We start from the raw sequence: 21,108 nt of genomic DNA on the forward strand, positions 1-21,108 counted from the left end.
TCTAAAAGCCTGGAGAGATTTTTCTCAGCTATTTGCATGCTTGAACTAGTCAAACAAAATAACAAGCAGCTGGATCAGCAATTCTGACATCATTTAAGCTTCACCTGAAGATCAAAGGGACAATAAAAAAATTAACACTGCCAATCACACAACCTTTGTAAAGAAAAAAAAAATCAGTAAAATGATGCACTTTCTTACCTACATGCAGATTTCATAGGAACAAAATAAAGAAATTGAGTTTTCTATTTACTTGTCAGGCTCTCCTACAAATGTTGATGAACACACTTTCTATAAAGAAAAAGAAATCCATCAAGGAGAATTTCTATTTTCTAAATATTAAATATAAATGCTGCTGTGTTTAACCAAAATTACATCAGCTGAAAAATATGACTACAAGTTGCAACTGCAGTTAACTGAAGTCCAAGTCACAAGTCACTTAGACTGAACATGTTTTATAACAGAATACAGAAGCAATTTTGTGTTGTGTGTAATCCCATCTGCCGGGAAGTTAATCTTCCTGCATTGTTAAATCAAGAACAATCAAGCTGCGTCAAAATCCACGTGCACAGTGAGATACCATATGAAACTCTTCTCGCTATATAAGTAAAGCCAGTTTGCTCAGACAAGGCATCCACTCTGCCCTTACTCTTGAAACAAAAAATGAAGCTGACAGCTGATGCTCATAAACAGCTGCCACACTGCATAACAGCCGTAGTTTTACCTTAACCAAGGTTCAAATCTCATTAAGCGACCCATTATTTCCTGCTTTGTTTGCTGCCAAGGCCTCCAGAATGACATATTGAACACAACTACATAAACGTAATACTAAAGAGCACACAACACTCAAACAATTACACAGTATGTAACTATCAAATATTAACACTTCCGAGCAAAGTCCAACATATATTCATGCCAGGTCCTTGATTGCTCCTTTGCTAAACAGTCACATAATCAGATTAGTTTTGTCCTGCAGCCTACTGCTTTGTCAGGATGTTCACGTGAAAATACTAATGCAACCCAACTTTCACCTTGCTGAGCAGAATTCCCTCCATTTAAATCACGAGAAGCTTAAAGATACCTTTTTATTACATGTTTGAAAAAGTACCTTAGGAAAAAAAGGTAAATCTTAAGCAAAAAGCATGTATTATAATCTAGTTTTTGTGGTCCACTATTTTAATATTGTAAAATACTCAGTTCAATACTACATTAGTATTGTCAAACTCAATCTTACTTATATTCATTTAATTAAAATTCATAATATATTTTAAACAATTATAATATTATATTCATTTTATGATTTTAATGAAAAACGTCAGCACTGTTTAGGATGAAACTAAGCTGACTAAACAGACCGCTGAAATAGCATTCAGAAAAGAAATAACATTTTTCTGTTTGATTCTACAAATCTTGCTTTATATGAACTGTACCTGAGGACGTCCTAGTTTTTTTTGTTTGTTTGTTTCCTTCTCTGTTTTGCAATTAAAATCATACATGCTTGTTTTACATACATTTTTCCTGTGACCGGAGACTGTTACTAGGTCTGCTTACCTATGCTTACCTACCCCTGCACGTTGCAGAATTTGACTTGTCAGAATGGCAGAGGTGGGGACTTCTGCTGTCACAGTGCATCTAACAATGATTCAAAATGTCTTCTAAATTAGCGAGTTATTAGCAAGTGAAAGTTATCAGTCTTTTTATTTTGCTTCTTCTACTTCCGCATACATTTTTTGTTCCCCTTTTCTGGGAAATACCGATGAAATCAAGCAGATAAGTTCTCTGTATCAGAAGAACCTTATTTTCCAACTATCCTTACCAAATATTGCCACTGACATAAGCATGTAGAACCTACACCAAACACATACCTGCATTCACTAGAGAGAACTGCACTCAACAGAGCAGATTGGGGAATACAGGCAGCACTTGGAGATAGCTTACAATTAAAGCATATTATAAGAGCTAAAGTCACAGCAGGGTCACTCCTGCTATCACAGAAAGACTGATAAATCATCAGTAAAACACAGCTGCACCATGTACAAGCCTGAAACCCTCTGCACCCTCATAAACACAAGCCCTTAGGAAAGACCCTGTGCTGGGAATCGATGCCGTCACTATGTTAAGCCTATTTCTCCATTTGTTTTTCCTCTCCAGTTTGGATTACTGCTACAATATTCACCACATGCAGAACAGTCACACTATGAAAATCCCATTCTTCAAACTGTCTCTGCTTGACATAGTGTAACTCGTTTATACACACTATCTGAGTGCTATTTCCTCTCCATGCTGTAAACAACCACTACATTTTGCTCATCTGAAGATGATCAAAGATGCCTGAACAGACTTTTTGACTGAAAAAAAAAAAAAAAAAATTGAATCAGCTGATATTACAGCAAGCATCAATCTCTTCACCTAATTTAAATCTTGATTTGGGAAAGTACACTCACCAGGTAGGACCCAATGAAGAGAGTTTTAGCAGTAGCAGACTTAAAAAAACAAGTTAAAACATTTGAAAGCTAGTAGTGGGCAAACCCTCAGGAATACTTGAGGCGCTATTGCCTTACATAGCAAAATATCTAAATGTAGTTAGAAGAGAGAAAAGCAAAAGGCTAATGTGCGCCTTTGTTATGCTTGTTTAAAAAGTAAACTAGCCAAAAGTTTGTAATGGTGTTTTAAGTAAGCCGTATCATGCCACATTACTCAGCACAGTTTAGATTTATTTATTTTTTAAACTTTCAGATTTATGTAGTACAGCTGCATTTTTATTTTTAAAGACCATCAGTATACTTATTCTAACAAATGGCAGGACAAGAGATCAGTTCCTGGACAGAGTCTTCCATTTTAGTGAGGTTTTGTTTTGTTTTGTGTTTTGTCTTTCCACAAAGGATCTGAACTACAATTACTCTCTAAAAGCCACTCTGCATGTTTACTTCTGGATCATTTTAAGCAACAGTTTTCTACAGGAAAACTTTATCATGAGCCAAGAAACTGAAAATGTTCTTTGCAAACAGTCATCATACATGTATACTATCTTCATCAGATAATCTCTACAATTTATTATTAAGAAAAAAACCCACAAGCGTACCAGGTATGATAAGAGTCAGTGTTGCATAGTTTAACTGTGGAAGCAAATCTACACCACATAACAATGCGAGACAAAAGCAGCAGAAATGGGCCTACAGTCTAAAAAGGAATGCCTGATTTTCATATTAAAGTGAACGTATCTTAATCACTTTCAAGTTATGCAATGTTGAAATGTTTGAAAATAGATTCCTTCATGCAATTCAATTTTTTCAAGTACTTACTGGAATCCTATAGACAGACATTAAGCACCACGCCTGAACACTGAAATGCTGGTGATAAGCTTTAAAAAACAAAAGAGTAGTCATACTAAAAGAGAAACTCCAAAAGTTTTATTAGGATTTTAACAGACATTGCAAAAAAAATATTGCATAATGATTGAAAACATAATATTTTAAACAAAGTAGCAATGTGGTATCAAGTAAAAGAAAGACTGGAACAGCTGTCTATGTATGCTGTAAGGAAGATGTACCAGGAAAGGGATACAACATTTTTAAAATTCAAGGGCAAATGTGAACAAGCCACATTTTGACAGACTGACTATACACTGTAGATGTTTTACAAACTGCATAGCAGTGTAAAGAAATGGTTTTATCCTAACTATACTGTATTCCTGCATTTGCAGCAGTTTACAAGGCAGAGATTTTGTTTACAACATCGATATTTTAATAGCTCTGGATTCTCATAAAAAATGAACTAATTTAACAAAACAAAGCCTGTATCTACATTTGAAAACAAAAGTGCATGTATTGAGAAATAGTGTTATTTCTTAAGAAGAACACTGAGCACTTAAAAAGTTCATTTTAATAGAGCAATAACAGAAACTTTAGATGTAGATCTGCACTGTGCTACAAGTGAGATTCTACTAACACCAGCTCCTATAACTGGATACCCTCTTTTCCTAAGGAACCAAGACACATGCCCACCTATCACTTATGGTTCTGGGTAGTTACAAAGAATGCCAAGTACCAAAACCACCACATTGCTGACTAAAAAAAGTATCAGTAACCCAAGACAGATGTTTTAAAGTAGATTTAGCTGTAAACTCAACCATAAACTCCTCAGCATTCAGGATCCTTCCAGTCACACAACTACTTTTAAACATTGGAGAGCAGCAGTGAGGAGCCATTAGAGCTAAAAGACAAGAACTGATGAACGCCTGTCTCCTGCCTTGTACTGAAGAATTTGTGGGTAATGAGCATTTCGATGAACTGTGAGAAAGGGGTGGTGTTTTTTTTCTTTTTTTCTTTTTTTTTTTTTATTAATATAATTCCTACCTAAAACCCAGTTGGTTTTAACCCCATTTGTCAGATTTGTACACAAATCCAGATCCTTCTTTCCACATAACCGTGGTAACAGCTAAGAATTACCACAAATATTGTTAACTTCTCTAGATGGTTTATTCGTTTCCTCCCTCCAACCAAAAAAAGAGAAAGCATGGAAAGAGCACATCTAGTTTCAAGATCCAGGCAGAGCTTCTGTTTAAGCTCTTGTAATTTCAACTCATGGCACTAAAGGACTAGATTTTTTTTTTTTTCTGGGCACCCTTAGCACTCTGGATAGAAAAAGGCAGTGAATGTTTAGCTGGACCAGACCCAGAATGGGAAATGCACAGATACCAAAGTTGTGAACTGCAGCCAGACTAGCCATAAACAACTGTCCAGTACAGAATTTACAAGTAATAAATTTAGCCATTTTTGTAAACATCTCCTCCTTACTAATCTCTTATTTTTTCCTATAATGGAAATACGTACTGTATTTCTTTGTTCCAAGCTCTGGTCTGTTTCTGTTTTAGCTTTGTGGCACAGTTGCTAAGTGCAACAAGCTAGAGACACCAACATTAATACAAACAAGTTGGAAAGTCAGTTCAAGTTATTACAGTTTTGCTATACCAGGGCATTTTTCATAGCATGTATTCTCTATTCACAAATGCTTCGTAAGATCTTTTATTATGGAAGACTGGAAGCAAACTGAAGTTGTTCATTTAACGGATGTGGTTGAACATACATTTCTGATATGCCTTATGCAATTAACAAATGATGTCTCATCTTATGAAGATGATACATTTGATATACATACCAGTAATTTAAAATGCTCCTCAAAAAAAGCAGCATTTTTATAGACAAATTAACAGAAAAGGAGACAGTACATCTCACAATACCATAAAACAAGTAAAGCCCTTTCATTAGCTGCATTATAAATCCGTAACTGTTCATCACATAATTTGAATTTCTGACTGCTCAAGCAATTTAACCCTCAGCCAACTGCAGGACAAGGAGAAACATTTTAAATCAGATGTCATTGTAGGTGTGAGAATAAAAACTAGTATTCCATGTTTTTAGCTCTAAAAGTTTTGCTCCCAAAAGTGAAGTAACTGTTAATAGTCCAGAAGAAAAAAAATAATCATTTTTGACATGTCAAAAGAAAGTTGTACTAAAAATTAAGCTGCTGTAAATCTGAGCTCACTTAGATCATTGCTAAAAAGTTAAAAAAAAAAAAAAAAAGTTTATTCTAGATCACCTTTTAACTAGGAATAGCACTAAAACACTGATTTCATGAGAAAAGACATGCTTAAATGCTGAGTGTTTGAGACATCTACTATAAAGTTTTGAATTCTTCATCGTCTTTCAAATATTTGGATTATAATTTGTTAAGAAAAATAGACCAAATACAGAAAATGTATTTGGTCAGGATTTTGTCTCACTACAGTTCAGTGTTTCCTATCTAAATGTGCATACCATTTAGAGGCCATTTTTGAAATGTTATCAGTCAACAGCAACATGGGCACCAGTGAATAAGAAAACACACCTTAGGATTCCTTTTTTAAATTATATAAGTTAGATAAAACTACCCTGTCCAGCAAGTTCCAAATTTTTCAAACGTTAAGGCAACTTTCATTACTTTCCAGCTAAACAGAATTATAAAAAATAAATGTCACTTCAAACCTTATATACACAGTGACAGAGTAGATTTAGCTAGAAAGTATCTTTAGTACATTAATAAAGTGTCACATAATATTACCGAGGTTATATCAGGTGCTTGAGTGTATGTGCAATTGGAGTGGTTGCAATATTTAAAGTACAGGTTTCAAAACAGAGCGCAGTGAACGTCCTTCTTTAGTGAGTTCTCGTGTTACACACATACATGGCAGTGGAACAGCCTCCTCTCTTCTCTCTACAGCATTATAGCTACATTTCTTCAAGTGGTCAGCCATGCTTATGATGTCTGCAAACTTCCACTCATTCACAGTACAGAAAGCTGTACTGAACCGCCAAACCTAGAAAACAAGTTGTACATAGGCTCAACATCTTTTAAGGTATCTGAACTCAGAGCAGAAAAATAAGTATTTGTGCTATACATTCAGGATGTGCTTTGGATCTATAACAACATGACAAAAACAGGCAATTCTGTATTTTGGATAGTCTCAGGCTGACTCAGATTCCAAGTTAGCTCTGAATACTGGGAAGAAAGGCAGGCTATATACATACATACATACAGATAGATAGATATTTGTCTACAAAGTAGATGCTATCAGAAGTTAAATGACAAAGTATTACATGACCATCAATACTTGTCATGATGGTTACTTTATCAGAAAATAATCCATTTGTGAAACAATCATCTTCTGCAATTCCAACTGATTGCTGCAGATACTCTGCACTTTGGAGGGGGAGCAGGATGCAGGAAGAATGAAAAACCTAATATATAAAGGTCACTTGAAGTTTAAATTTATTTATTTTACATATTTAAGGCATTCAATTCCATGGCAATGGATAGGATCTGAACAGTTGCACAAAAAAGGAAAAATTGCTTTAAACAACATAAAGGCAAGAGACGCAAATTTTAGACAACTTTCTCACTGTCACAGAATATTTAATATTAATGAAAATGAAATAGTAGCTAAAACCTCAAGTTTTCACAAGATTTTAAAAAATTAATTTCCACCAAATAAAAATTGAGCAGACACTACTATTACTTCTTGAAGGGTGTGGAAGACTCAACCAACCTGCTAGCCATTTTGGCTAATTGTTCTATTTGACAATGTATTTCTTGAAGGGGTATTATTTCAAAAATTAGTAAAAGCAATAGTGACGGGAAAATACTAAGAGAAAAAGCAGAAACATAACCAATTAAGTATTTTTATTTCACCATCAAAAGAAAATATAACTTACCTTTTCTTTTATTTGCCAAGAGGAACTTCCATCTGGGTACTTTCTCTTCTCCCAAAGCAGTATCACCATTCCACGTGCTTGAAGCAAGCTTCCACACACATCTCTCATTAAACGTGACACTCTTGAAAGCTGACATAAACTAAAGCCATCTAGAAAACTAGCGATGTGCTGCAGAACCTCAAAAGGTAGACTACTCAAATGGTCATTGTGTAGTCCAATTAAGCAGCTTTTTGCTGGTTCTACTAATACTGTAGATATACAAGGCTGAACTCCAAATGACCGTAAGTGGCGGTCATGAATAATTTTTGCCCCTTGTGTTGAAGGACAAAACCTTCGTTGAGAATACGTACACCCATAATAGGCCAAGGGACACCTCTGCTCCATCCAGCCATTAAGGCCAGCATGAATGTCACCATGCACATTCTTAAAATGTGAAGAAAATTCATTCCTCCTAAACAACTGTCCACAAACAAATGTAAACATTGAACGCTGTTTTGTTTGGTATCTAGCCACATATTCTAATACCAAATCCAGTCCAAGGGTCTGGAATGGACTTGGATTTGAGAGCTGTGGGTTGGCATGATCACACGCAGAAGCTGAAGCTATTTCCCCCACCATCGTATTTGTGGCCAATATAGCTGATGGGAGAGAAAATGTTTGGGTCCCAAAGTCAACGTGATACACATCGACAGTGCGACTTTCCGATATCCCCCTACCTCCAGGAGAGTCTCCTAGGCAAAACAACAGAGCTGCGGTGATTAGATCAATCCCCTGAAGACCCATGGGATCTTCTGTTATCTCCAAATCTGATGTATCAACAGCTTTGTCTTCTTTTGGTGCTGACCAATAGTGATTAACAAGGAATTTGTATGATCGATGCCGCATAAGTGAAAATGCATCTACATTTCTCAGTCTTTCCTGCTCCGCCTGTCTCTCTAAAATTTCTTCTTCATTAGCATGGGGAAGTAATATATGATTAACATTACCATTAACTAAATGATCAGCTGGTATTACTTCTTTAAGTTGTGCTGTTACAGGGAAGGAGCTGCAAGACTGCAATGCTTCATCATCACGAGACGCAGTACATTCACCATTTGCTATACTGGATGGTTTTGAATTAGAAACACCGAGATCTTCATTCTGGTCCGACACCTTTGAGCACTCGTTTTCTACATGAAAGCCATTACACAAGAGTGAGGAGTTACTGAGGTTTAGATTTAAGTCATGATTTTGTACTACATCGTAACAAATATCACTAGAACCATTTTGCTCCATTTGTGAATTTTGACTCAGGCTATCCAAGTCAACTCCCCCAGCTGCTCCTATGTTTTCTTCATCTGGATATTCATGATCAGCCTTATTATCCTGAATAACGCCATTAGAGGCTTGTTCTTTAATCTCAGCATCTTCTTTCATTTCATGTGAAGTGCAGAGCTTTGAATTTAACATGCTAATGTCCCTGGTTGCAGTGTTCAGGATATCCAGAGCAGCAGCTAAACTCCTCGTTGTTTCTACAGTAGCTTGATAAAGTGCACCATAGGACTCTTCATCTACAGGTATCAAGCCATTTGAACACACCGTATCTGGGGTGTTTGTTTTGACAGAGGATTGTTCTCTGGATTCCGACATCTGATCAGCTGCTTTTGACATCATAGTTGCTACTTTAAGTGATTCTAGTAACATGCGCTGGTCTTGAAGGGCTAAAGCCATATCTAGCTGCTCCACTTCATCAACGTCTTTACTCAGATTTTCGTAAGATTTTCGGTCTGCGTAACTGACTGGCCATCTATTCCACTCCATGGTGCAACAAACCACGCTTGCAGGACAAACTTCTAGATGATCAGCAATTTTATTACGGGCTACTATGAACGGACATCCAAAGCCACTATTCAAGCAAGGCACTCTTTCAAGTGGACATAAAATGCGGTGTTCCTCAGCTTTACATGAATGAAAAACTGCTCCACAAACCAGCGGGCAGCCTATCAAATCACAGGAAATGCCAGGCTCTGGTCTGGTCATACAACGACGGCTGACACAGTTTACGCAGTGTACATGTTGCTGATGTTCCTCCATGATTGTAAATCCAATTCTGAGTGAAGAAAAGAGAGACAAAAACACGAAATATTAACTCAATATTGTTAATATTTAACAACAGTTATTTGCAGTTTTGCATTCTTCCGGTATATGGAGAGAGACATATTAACACAACGTAAACTGATCAGAAGCCATTTTTAGAGAACACGTAGGTGATATTTTATCTTAAAGAAATGGTGTTTAAAACTTCTCCCAAAAATTTAAGGTAACATATTTGTATCGGAGTTCAATGCAGTCTATGCACATATTCATAAGATATGAAACACGCAGCTTGGAAAAAAACATTGTATAAACTTCTCTGGGGAAGAGCTCTTTACTCCTGCCTGTTCCAAATAGATGATTCCACTAAAAACAAAGCATGCTCATTGACTATGGCTTATTACCCCAAATCATAAACTACAGAACTTACACTAGAAGGTGGCAAAGGAAGCCAGACTCACTCTCATTTGAGCTAGATCTCCAGATCCTTAAATTAAACAGAGGCATCCTATTGCCTGCTTGCTACCACCTATGCTTCCAACACCTTCTTCATGTACTTCTCCTCAAGGCATGAACCTCAATCTCCATTTGTATCCCATTCTCACACACACACAAATCTAACAGGCAGCAGTCCTTTATAACAGCTCTTCACTGTTTTTATTTCATCTATAGCCTGTAGCTCCTCCATAGTTGTTATAGAAGTTTTTGATTAAATGTAGCAATTATACCACACAATGTATTTCTCTCAAAACCTTTACATCAAAACTATCCTGTCCAACACTGCCCCCTTATCTATACACCTCCAGTTCAATCCACAAAAGGAACTTTTGTTAATCCATCCTCTGACCTGCCCTAATTACAATACCAGCAGTTCAAAGTGTAAGGGTAACATGGCAACTTTACATAACTAGGCCAAACAGCAATAAAAAAACAAATAAAATTTAATTGCATGATCTATCATAATATACTGATGTAAACAGAAACCCAATTCTTCATTGTCGTAAGGGGGAAAAAATAAAAATATAGCAAGTGTTACATTTTTGTACCATACTTCAGGAAGCTCTGGAACTCCTCAGAAGGTCACAAGTGCAGACCAACTCAAAGGACCAATCCTTCCTCCCCCTGGGCTCCAACAAACTCCCTTGCAGAAGTGATACCACTGGGATTACAGTTCAGAGATACCAGAGTGATTTACACGGAGCCAAACCTCAGAAGATTGTTTCAAAAATGCATTGCTCAACTCCATCTTTTCCTCACTACCTATACTCCAAAACAAAGGTTTTTTTTTTTTTTTTTAAATATAGAATAAAGTGCTTGCAGAATTTAAATTTAATTTAAAATTTATTTAAAATTTAATTTAAAATTTATTTATTTAAAAAATTAGAATTTAAAATTGCTTTTTAAATGTAAGAATAAAGTGCTTGCAGAATCAGATTAATAGAACAAAAACAGTTCCTTATTTTATTCTGTCTCACAAATGTACTCATGCAGTGTTGTAAGACTAAACACTTCAGTTGTAATTTATTAGAACTTCTCAAATTAAAAATAGTCTAAGCTGTAAAAATAAAACTGATTAGTATTATTCCTTTTGTTAAAACTGAAGGTAAGAGGAAAGAAAACTGCCTTTCAGACACTCCACATTGATTTATTTAAAGCATTTAAATAGATTTTTATGCAATGCTTCACTCAGTTGTATTCTTTCAATGCTTTGAAATTCATGCCAACTTTAAGTACCAATCAGCCCTCATCCCTCCATCCCTCGTAATCTGGATAACTCAAATGTTTTAGCCACCCACTCTCCTGAACACTAACAAAGAAACATATGTGCTTAGCAGGCAAAACACAGCTGAATTTTCCCCACCATACCTTAGTATTTGAGTAACAAATAAGTTGCTTCATCACACATCATCAGGTGCGCCAATCGCTGAACTCTGTGACTGACTGATCTGCTAAATGTTTTAGCAAAACCTTCTGGCGCACAACCCGCTTTAACCTTGCTATTAAGTCAGGTGGCATCTACTGCAAAGAGCCAAGAAAATGTTCAGAAAAGAATCAAAAAAAGGGAAACTTACTGGACTGGGAAGGCAATTTAATTTGTAGTTCTTCTACCAAAGTCCTCTTTTTAAGTCATTCCTGCCAAATACAGCAGCCTAACCGTTGCTAGACCAAAAAAAACTTTTGGAATTTTGCATCAAAGCTAAAACCAAATTCTAACGTTCCTGGAGTCAACAGGTGAGCAGAGATCAGAAGGAAGCTCTCAGGTTATGTGTGAGCTTTAAAGTGCTTGACACAAAATGGAGATAGCCTTGAAAAAGACAAATGCTGGTTGATAATGCAAAAGCCTTCAAGAAGCCCTGCCCTAGCTTCATATGTCTAAACACAGTCATAAAACAAACAGGTAGCAGCAAGGCTTAATTTGATCAGTGACCCACAATTACGTTTAAAATAAATAAATTAAAAAAAGATCTACTTTGCAAAAATCTATGTCCCTGCTCATTTTAAGATGGCCAGAGCTGAGCCGTTCCTAGACCAGGAGGCAGGTTTGCCAGCTAGAGCACACCCCTGTGCTAGCTCTGACTGCTGCCTTGCTTCTGGGCCAAAGCTGGCTCATGCTCAGACTGCTCAGAACGCAGTCAGAGCTCGTGTTTGCTGCACCATTTGTGTAGACATACCCTAAATTAGTCAACCATCATTAAATACTACCTTTAAATAGCCCATGTGAGCTTCCACAGAGGAACATTCTATTAAGACAGTAAAACATCCTCCTCCCTAGCACACTATCTTCGTCTGCAAGCCAGATTGTGAAACCCGAGTGGTGTGATTATACTGGCTTTTCTCAAGCTCCAAGACTCCTTTCACACACAAACTAATATTCATCGAAACTTAATCATCTTGTACAAGCAAATGAAACTTCAAAGAGCAAGAAAAGGAGAGAGAATCTGGTAAACACATTATGAAGACTGTATCAGACACCAAAAGACCATGTTTTACCAATAGATGGATGCTAATTTAGATCTATAACAGATGTTTGCAGTTGTTTGTTTCTTTATGAAGTGGTTATGTGTGTGATCACAGAAATAGCTGAGATAACCTATCCTCTCACTTCTTTGTACATGCAAATGTAATTAGTCTCTAAAAAAGGAGGATATTACATGTTGTTTCCCTTAAAATTCAAATCCTTTGGCTCCTTAATTAAATGTATGATCTTTCTGGACATCAGTAGACCATCAGCAGGACATTCACTAAAATTTTGCATCCTGCACAAGCCTTCACAGCACCTACTGCAGAACTTTGATTTAGTCAGAATATCATATTTATTTATAGCTTCTTATAGAGACCATACACACACACACAAATAAAATGTGCTTTTCATGCATTTTTCAATTTGAGTACCTGGCTTTCAAACTCAATGAATGTTTTGGGCATTAATGAGTTCTGGGACTTTCCATGAGGCTTTCAATATAATTCAATTACCAAAACATAAAGGAAAACCAAAGGAAAAAAAATCAACCAAACTACCCTATCAAACTGGATAAAACCTCATGAATGAGCATATTTATTTACCAACAAATAGTCACTTCTCACTCGATTTTGTAAGCTAACTTTGTGAACCACTGAACTTAGCACCGCCTTGATGCAATAAAAAGGGAAGACAAACAAGTTTTTTGATACAAAGAAGTCCAAAGCTTTTAAATTACTCTGATACTCAAAATCCTAGAAAAACACCTGTCATTAAAACACATATCAATAAGATTTACTGTCTATACCCCATTGTGTTCCTTGCCACAATTTGGTGAGAATACAGAAAGTCACATCCATGACTACAGCAAGAAGGAACAGCTGTCCTTTTCTGATAGCACAGTGTCAGCAACTAGGTTCAGTTCATATGAGATGCTTAAGTACACACACTTGACTGTTACTAGCAGAGAAACCTAAAAATACATCCAGTTCCAATGAGGTGACCAGTGCTCTCAGAATTTGTGCAATCACTTGATGTTATTGTACATACTATACAGTCAGCTGACCAAATCAGCCAGAACATGCTTTGAAAATCTGTCATAATTAAAAGGATTAAAATTCCAGCTGCTACAGCCACATGATTTTCAGTTGCTGTTTTAACACAAACATTAAAATAGCATAATAAGAGTTTCAAACAGACACTGCACAATACTTCAGCTGTGGGGGCTCTGTCTCCTGTACCACAAAGTATGAGGATCTGTACTCAGTGTTACCAAACCCAAAGTCTGCTCACTTATTCTCCCCCTATATGAACTCTTTGGGATGAATAAAATAGGAAATCACAGCAACTATTCCCACAGTCAGATGCTTTTCATTCACCAAACCTATAAAAGCTTAACTATCTTTGAACCCCTTCCCTCTATCAAATTTGACTAAATAATAGTCCAACAGGTTCTTAAATTACTGGTTCTAGGAAGTAGAACAGAAGTACACAAGCAGTACTACAGGTTTAAACTCCTAGGAGCATCCAAATCCACCCACAAGCAGCCAAATACATGCAAACCATTCTAAGAAATTCCCTGTTGTTTTGGAGATCATACAAGACAACCCACTATTCCTGAACCTTCCATCTTTTACCCAGGTCTGTGGCTAAAAGAGTAGGTAAGTCTGGTAAGATGTGGAATCTGCATTTCAGAGAGTAAAGTGCCAAGTGAAATGGAGATAAAAGATATTAAATAAGAAAGAGGAAGAAAGCAATATAAAAAAGAGCTTTAGAATATTCTACTAGAATTTGTAGTACTATAGATAACTACTGAAAAAAATATTTTAGTTCTATATCCTACCATGCATGGGAGAAGTATGTCATTAATCCTGACTAATAAATCTAACTACAAAATATGTTACCTTCTTGAAGACTGAGAATTGTGCAAGCTTTTCTTCTCACAGCTACCTTGTACAAAATGTGTAACAATTTTCCTATCTACAAAACAGCCGCATTAACTTTGTTATACGCAGGTCATGCTCACTTTTTTTTTTTTTGTGGGTGTTTTTTTCTTCTTGGTTAGCTTTAGGATTTGATGAATATTTTTTTGTTTTGTTTTTGGGGGGGAGGAGGGAAGAAGGATGTATTGGTTTTCAAATAACCAATGGATAACATGAACTAGGGGTTCAGCAAGATCTCTTCTGATGCCATTTCAGTCAGGGGAATAGCAGTTGCCACCACTACTCGTTGCCATTCCTGCTTGAGGTGAGCAACAAAAGGCAGCTCTGACTCTAACCATCAAAACTCCATAAAGGCTAAGGTTAAATAGCCCCATTCTCAGGCTTCTCCAAAAACAGTACAGCCTTTATCCTCATCTTAGGGAGCTGGGTGCCTCAAATCTTACTCTAAATGTCTCTCTACAGCAACAATGGACAACAGAGCAAAGTTAATCTAACGCTACACCAATTTCCAACTACATTTTCAAGTGGCAAATTCAGAAGCACAACAATAGACATTACAAACTGCTAGTTCCTCACTTGACTAACATGACTAACATGTGACAAATTTAGAAGGTATGTACCTCTGCTGCAAAGGTAACAGAGTAGTACATGTGGCCATCTTATAAAGTCTTACATATGGGGCAATAGTTCTTTTTATTGTTTTTCTGATGTCAAAGAAATTCCTGACATGGACTTTATGAACCCTTATATTTCTTCAAACTGGTTTACATCACAGACACTTTCAGGAAGCAAAGTTCTTTCAGATGCCACACTTAAAACATCGACCTTATGGGATACAAATACTTCTGATTATTTTGATAATCACTGAATACATAACAAGAAGCTTCAATTACTAAAGCTGAAACTACTCGACAAGTAGGATGTTCCTTTCACCATTATCATCATAGGCTATGGCAATTTACACATATTACACAAAGGAGGCACCAAAAGGTCAGGCTCAAAACATGGCTTCTAATTGCAAGGAAAAACACAGGGCATACATATTCCTGCAAGATCCTAGTTTTATCAAGAGATCATCTAGGATCAAAGGAACAAGCAAAACCTTGGTATGTACCAACTGCTTTGTGAAGCATAATTCAGTTACCCATCTACCTCAAAAAATAAAATAAAATAAAACTAAAACAAATAGTAGTGAGCATTAGAACTATAAAAAAATTGCAACTTTTTACATGCCAACCTTACCTTAAAAAGAAGAGCTTTTCCACATCTACACCTCCTTCCCACCCCACCTCCCCAAAACCCCACATCCTATTAAAGGAGCTGACCTGTATTTTGCATTCTTTTGAATAACACTTTAGGAGTTTCTCTTAGCTTAACTGCAACCCATCTTCCTCTCACTCAGAGAATTCAGTGAGGTATGTCCTCCCAAATCATTGCAGACAGAAAATAGATCTGAATGGGGAAAAAAATACCAAAAGAAAGCAATACACTGCTTTGACTGAAGTGGACCCACCAATGATGCCCCATGTGTTTGGATTACTTCCAGTGTACAACAGATGCTGTGACAGAATGATCCAACACTTTCCCTATTGCTAACAATCTCCAAGAATGTTGAAAATCAAACCCTGAACTACTAGGTTTCTCCTTAGAGTACTTTTGTGACAGATCTGCCATGCTTTCTTTTAATCCTACACAGTCCCCGAAGAAGACACCAAGAGGCCTCAATATGCCTTTGGCCTCACACTGCCACAGGACAACAGCACCAGGACCAGCTACGCTTGCTGCGTGGCTCGGGCACAAAAGCACTCTACCTGTTCGGCTGGTGACAGGGCAGACTCAGCTAGGGAGCCAGTAGATCTCATGTGTAAGGGACTTCTGTACTTGAGCTCAGCACGACCCCTGGACTGCTGCTGACTCTGCAAGAAACGAGATCAGAAACACATTTTGATTTCTGGTGTACAAACTACTTGCTGTATGTACAATCTTCTGAACAGGTCACCTGCTTATACTATCTGGAGCTACAAGTCATGAAATATTTTGAATTTTTTAGGAAAAAAATAAACATGTTTTTAATAGACTTTACAACTGCAGTGTGAGTTCTGTCATTCTAGCTTTTAGTTAGCTGTTAGTCACACTAGACTGTTACTCACATTTAAGGCTAGACAAGACTTTTAAAAGTTATTACGACAACCTCTTTCACTTTATTATTTGGTTTGGCTCACCAGAAACCTTTTAAGAAAAGTATGCATGAAACTTAAATTAAAGACTGCAACAGCTGGAGAACTAAGAAAAAAAAAAAAAAGATATTTCAAGTTGCATTATTTTATAAGCTGCATTTTATTCTAGTTAAAATTTGTCCAGCTTCAGTCTTAATGTCTTATGTCTTCAGAAAATTCATTAAACAGTTGCTTAATATTAGAAAGCTCTTTACTGTAACAGGCTTATTCCGTGTGTTCATATTCATTAATTATTGTTAAAACTTAAAGAGATGGAACAGAGGTTATATACTCAAAGAAATTATGTTATCCTTGTCCCCAGACATCATCTTACAAATCCTACAGAAAACCAGAAAAAGAATCCATTTCTGAGAAATCAGAACCTAAACTACTGCAAACAAATAATGCAATCCGTATTACGGTAGGTAGTTTCAGCCACCCAAAAGAAGCCAAAAATAAATCCTTCTTCTTAAATAATATTTTAATTCATACATGTTGCCACAGAATTCCTGACCTCTGTATGTTTACAGAGATCTGGCCAAAAATCTTTGTTAATATACTACTTCAAGTCTTACTACACAAGTTGAACCAGTTCCCATAGCAAAATAAGAAAGCAAGTTTAAGGTAAATGGAACGTGAACACAACTGCTCTCCAAGAAGACAAACTGAAATGCAGATGTAATGTACTCTGCATGTATAAGGGTGGTTTTTGTCCTCTTAAAAACATATTCTTGTTAGTAGCACAGAGCCTGACTGGTGTACAGCAAGAGTATTTAGTACAAAAAAGTTTTAACAGGCACCTCCACTGCATCAGATAATACCAAAGTACAACGATGGGGGCTGTTCTAAAACAGTTTGAAATTTTTAAAGTAGAACAAAAAGAACTGGAGAAAAAGATCAGAGAAGGTATTAGGAACTTTAAACTATTCCATTTCCAGCTACTTAATTTTGTTATAAAGTGAAAGACTTTTATCATACCTATTTGACTTTTCCCCCTTCTAAATCACTTGGTTTTAAAAGCAATGTAAATAATACAAAATATCCATTTTCAAAAGCATAAAGAAACAAACAACAACAAAACAACCTAACACTATTTTCTGAACAGAACAAAAACTCACCTATCTCAAATAGTTGATGACAAGAAGCCGGGAACATACCTCGTAAGTAACGCACTACACCAGCTCTTTCAATGTTTTTAACTTGAATGAAGAACTGGAAAACACAGCTCTGCACTGCAAGTTTGTGCAGGGTTTGTGGACATACAGTGAGTCACCAATCTCTGATCTCTAATATAATTTAGACTGCCTTCTCCAAATGTCAGCGGGCATGAAGCTATTACTTTTTCCACAGACTCCAGCTGAACATTCCCATCCAAATACATTCCATGGCCGATGACAATAGTGACTCAGCTAAAACAAGTTTTTGTAAGAGCATTACAGCTATGAAAATACTGCACACTCCTAGAAAGATCCTATTTGCAAAGAATCTGTCACTCCAACACATTTCTCTACCCCACAGGATTTTTGGAAAACTACCATTTCTACTAGAGATACTTCTAAATATACAAACACAAAGTTTAAACTTCAAAAAAAACAAGCATCACATCACTCACCTTCTGGCACCTATGTAAGTGTGCCTGAACCAGGTATCGCTACCCAACAACCAGCCTGAACCGATAACTTCAGTTTTATACAAAGAGCTGCAAACACGCCAGTTAGAGTTTTACCTCACTGTACCTCTTGTTCTCGTGGCTTAAGTTTGCACCCATCGGGGTTTCATTGTGATTTCACACTAAGAGTTCAGATCAACGTTTGACGTGTGGTAAACAGTGCTGTCTATTCAATTCAATATTCTACAGATTGTAAAGGTTTGCAGCAGAGTATTTTAGATTCAAGTGGCATTAACAGATAATAATGAAACTAGAAAAAAAAAAAAGGCAGACCAAACGTCACCTCAAAAACTATTAAAAACAGTATCTTGCAAAGTCAAGATCTGGAGCTCCCCTTCCATTTTAATTGCCTTGGCCCGTTTTAGAGCAGTTTATATTACAAGATTTTTCAGTCTTTTTCCTTCATTCAATATTGAGTCTAGATAGTGCACAGACACTTAAACCTTACGTAGGATTCCTCTGTAACCCTCATTTAATTTTAAACTCTCCCTTAACTATTTGTGGTCTTTTCGGGAATACTTAAACTAACCATCTCACCTACAAAAAATTCGAGTTATGTTTACTCTCATTATACAGATAAGGAAATTGAAAGAGAATTGTCACCAGTACAATGATCACCAGACACATGATTCTCTGGCTCTCATCTCTACACCACTGGATCTCATCGCCAGAGACAAACAGCATTTGCTTCATTTGAGACGGAGCTCGCCAAAGAATCAGGTCTATCGGTATGAAAGAAATTATGCCCTTTTATTATTATTATTACTATAATTGTTTAGTTCAACCGGATTGAATACAAAAGCATATGTTTGTTACTGATCTGAAATCCACAGCAGCTGCAGGAGTTGACTCAAAGACAAACATTCATGTGCTTAACAAAGGTGCTGGGAAAAGCCCTTTGGGACACAGGTCACAAACTGGATTGCCTACGAACACGCAGAAATCTTGCCCAGAAAGTTTCCAACCAGGTACTGCTAGTTAGACTCAGCACCTATTTTTTCCCATTAAACGTCTAACATCAAAGTAGGAGGCATGAGCAACACAACCCAAACGTAAGAATTAATCGAGTAAGAGAATAATTTAGTACCAAACAGAAAGAACATCCAAGAAGCAAAGACACTGCTGCTGCATAGTCTTTGCCCATTCTGGTAGGATTTGCTTATTTTCTAACCCCTTCCAACTCCGGAAAGGAATGAGATGGATACCCCATGAAGCCTCAGCTAGCAATACAACCCCCTGAATCCCATTTCTTGTCTCAGTGAAGCTGGACCAGTGCGGAAAGACATACACAGAGATATTCAGAAGACGGGCTAAGGTTGCCAGCGCATTTTTCAGATTTACAGCTTAACCTGCTGACCAACCGAGGCCGTTTCAGTAACATTTCTGCACTTCTGCGAGAGAGGCAGCCCACAGCCGCGGTTACCCGGCACCCTGCTCCTCCCGCATCGCCAGGGGCTGCGCGAACCTCGCCCCCCAGACCCCCCAGCAGGCTGCAGGGCAGCACCGACACCCCGCGGGCTCCTACAAAGGGAGGGGAGGCAGGCGCCCCTCCTGCAGCGGCAGGGCGAGCGGAGCACGGCGCCGCTGCGGCCGCGCAGGCCCGGCGCAGAGCGGGGCAGCTCCCCCAGCACGGCCGGCAGCGACGCGAGGCTGAGGAGCGGCTCCCACCCCCCTTGGGCTGCCGCTGCCCGCCCGCCTCGCACCCACCGGGGGCCCCGCGCCCCCTCCGACGAGGCCCTCCCCCCCCGGGGCTCGCTCCCGGCGGCCGCAGGCCCTCAGCGGGGCCGGGCTCGTCCCCCCCCGGCTGCCGCGGCTCACCCGTGCCCGTCGCTCGCCGGGCGGGCGGCAGGGAGGGAGCGGCGCCCCCCGCGCCCTCGCTGCGCGCCCCCGTCCCCCGCCGGCCTTCCTCTCGCCGCCCTGCCCTGCCCTGCCCTGGCCCAGCCGGGCTCCCCCGCGCGGCCCCGCTGCCGGCCGCGCCCCCCAACGGACACGCGCGCGCGCGGCCGCGGGGCGGGGAGGCGGGCGGGCGGGCGCGGCCCCGAGGGGCGGAATGCCCGGATGTCGCGCGCGCGCGCGCGCTCCCGCCCCCCCCCCCGCCCTCCTCCACCACCATTCCCCGGCTCCTCTCGCGCGGCGGGGGCGTTGCTAAGGGCGGGAGGCGCCTTGGCGGCGCCGCCCCGGTAACGCCTCGCAGCCCGCGGGCTGTCGGAGCGCCCTTGGGCGAAATGTTTTGTTTTGTTCTGTTTTGTTTTGTTTTGCTGTATTTTCCTAGAAACCCGGGCCGCCTCCCACAGGCGCAGGGTGCCGGGCCGGCCTGGGAAGGATCCGTCCTTCGGAGGGTGGAGGCTGGCTGCTAGGGGGGCTGTGGGCGGGTGGGAGATGGCCTGGGGGTTAGGGCTTCAAGGGTCTGATGGTCGGAGTGCTGTTTATCTATTTATATATTTATTTTACAATAAACGTTTTTTTGAGTACATATAGTGTGTCTTCTGGTACTAGGAGAAAAGCCATTTTTATTCACAACATACACGTTCCCCCCCCTCAAAAAAAATAATACTAATGAGAGCATACACAGAAAGTACAGATTCATATTAGTTTGGTAACTCACAAGAAGTAGCTTTACTTTTGACTTAAATTCCAGTTAAACACCTTGTTTGCCTACTCCCAGCTTCCAGGCTGTATATTCCCACGTCGTGCACATAGACTTCTGTTGAAGAGCGAGCCTATGTGGAAGATTGTTGAAATCTCTTGGGTTTTAACACAGCTTTAGTGGGGAGTAAATAAATGAAGCGGCTGTTACAGGTTTGGACATTCAGAATCAAAAAAAAAATAATAATAATCTTCCTTTTTGCTATGCTAAAAACAAGAGAACATGGAAGACAGATGTAAGTCATCACTTCAGTGTTAGGCACGTAAGAGAAAACCTAAGATGACCTCAATAGGAGGCATCATTGCCAGTGCTTCCTTTAATAAGCACTCTCGGGTTTGCCTCACCCTTATACTA

General features: G+C 38.8%; 1 protein-coding gene across 6 annotated transcripts; it reads right to left on the reverse strand.

Moving 5' to 3' along the window:
* Positions 1-3,385: 3,385 nt before the first annotated feature.
* Positions 3,386-20,073, reverse strand: FBXO30 (F-box protein 30). Of its 6 annotated transcripts, none has more exons than XM_082757103.1 (4): positions 19,926-20,073; positions 16,034-16,138; positions 7,248-9,336; positions 3,386-6,352 (listed from the first exon to the last, which is right to left on the reverse strand). In XM_082757103.1, the coding sequence occupies exons 3-4, from the start codon at positions 9,318-9,320 to the stop codon at positions 6,149-6,151; spliced, it is 2,277 nt and encodes a 758-aa protein (XP_082613229.1). In that variant the 5' UTR covers positions 9,321-9,336; positions 16,034-16,138; positions 19,926-20,073; the 3' UTR covers positions 3,386-6,148. The 6 variants fall into 6 exon arrangements, with proteins under 6 accessions (XP_082613229.1, XP_082613231.1, XP_082613230.1 ...); XM_082757105.1 differs by lacking the exon at positions 19,926-20,073 and adding an exon at positions 17,596-18,267; XM_082757104.1 differs by lacking the exon at positions 19,926-20,073 and adding an exon at positions 17,557-18,267.
* Positions 20,074-21,108: the final 1,035 nt, after the last annotated feature.

Source organism: Aythya marila (assembly GCF_965140915.1).
Source record: "Aythya marila genome assembly, chromosome: 3".
NCBI classification, from domain to species: domain Eukaryota; kingdom Metazoa; phylum Chordata; class Aves; order Anseriformes; family Anatidae; genus Aythya; species Aythya marila.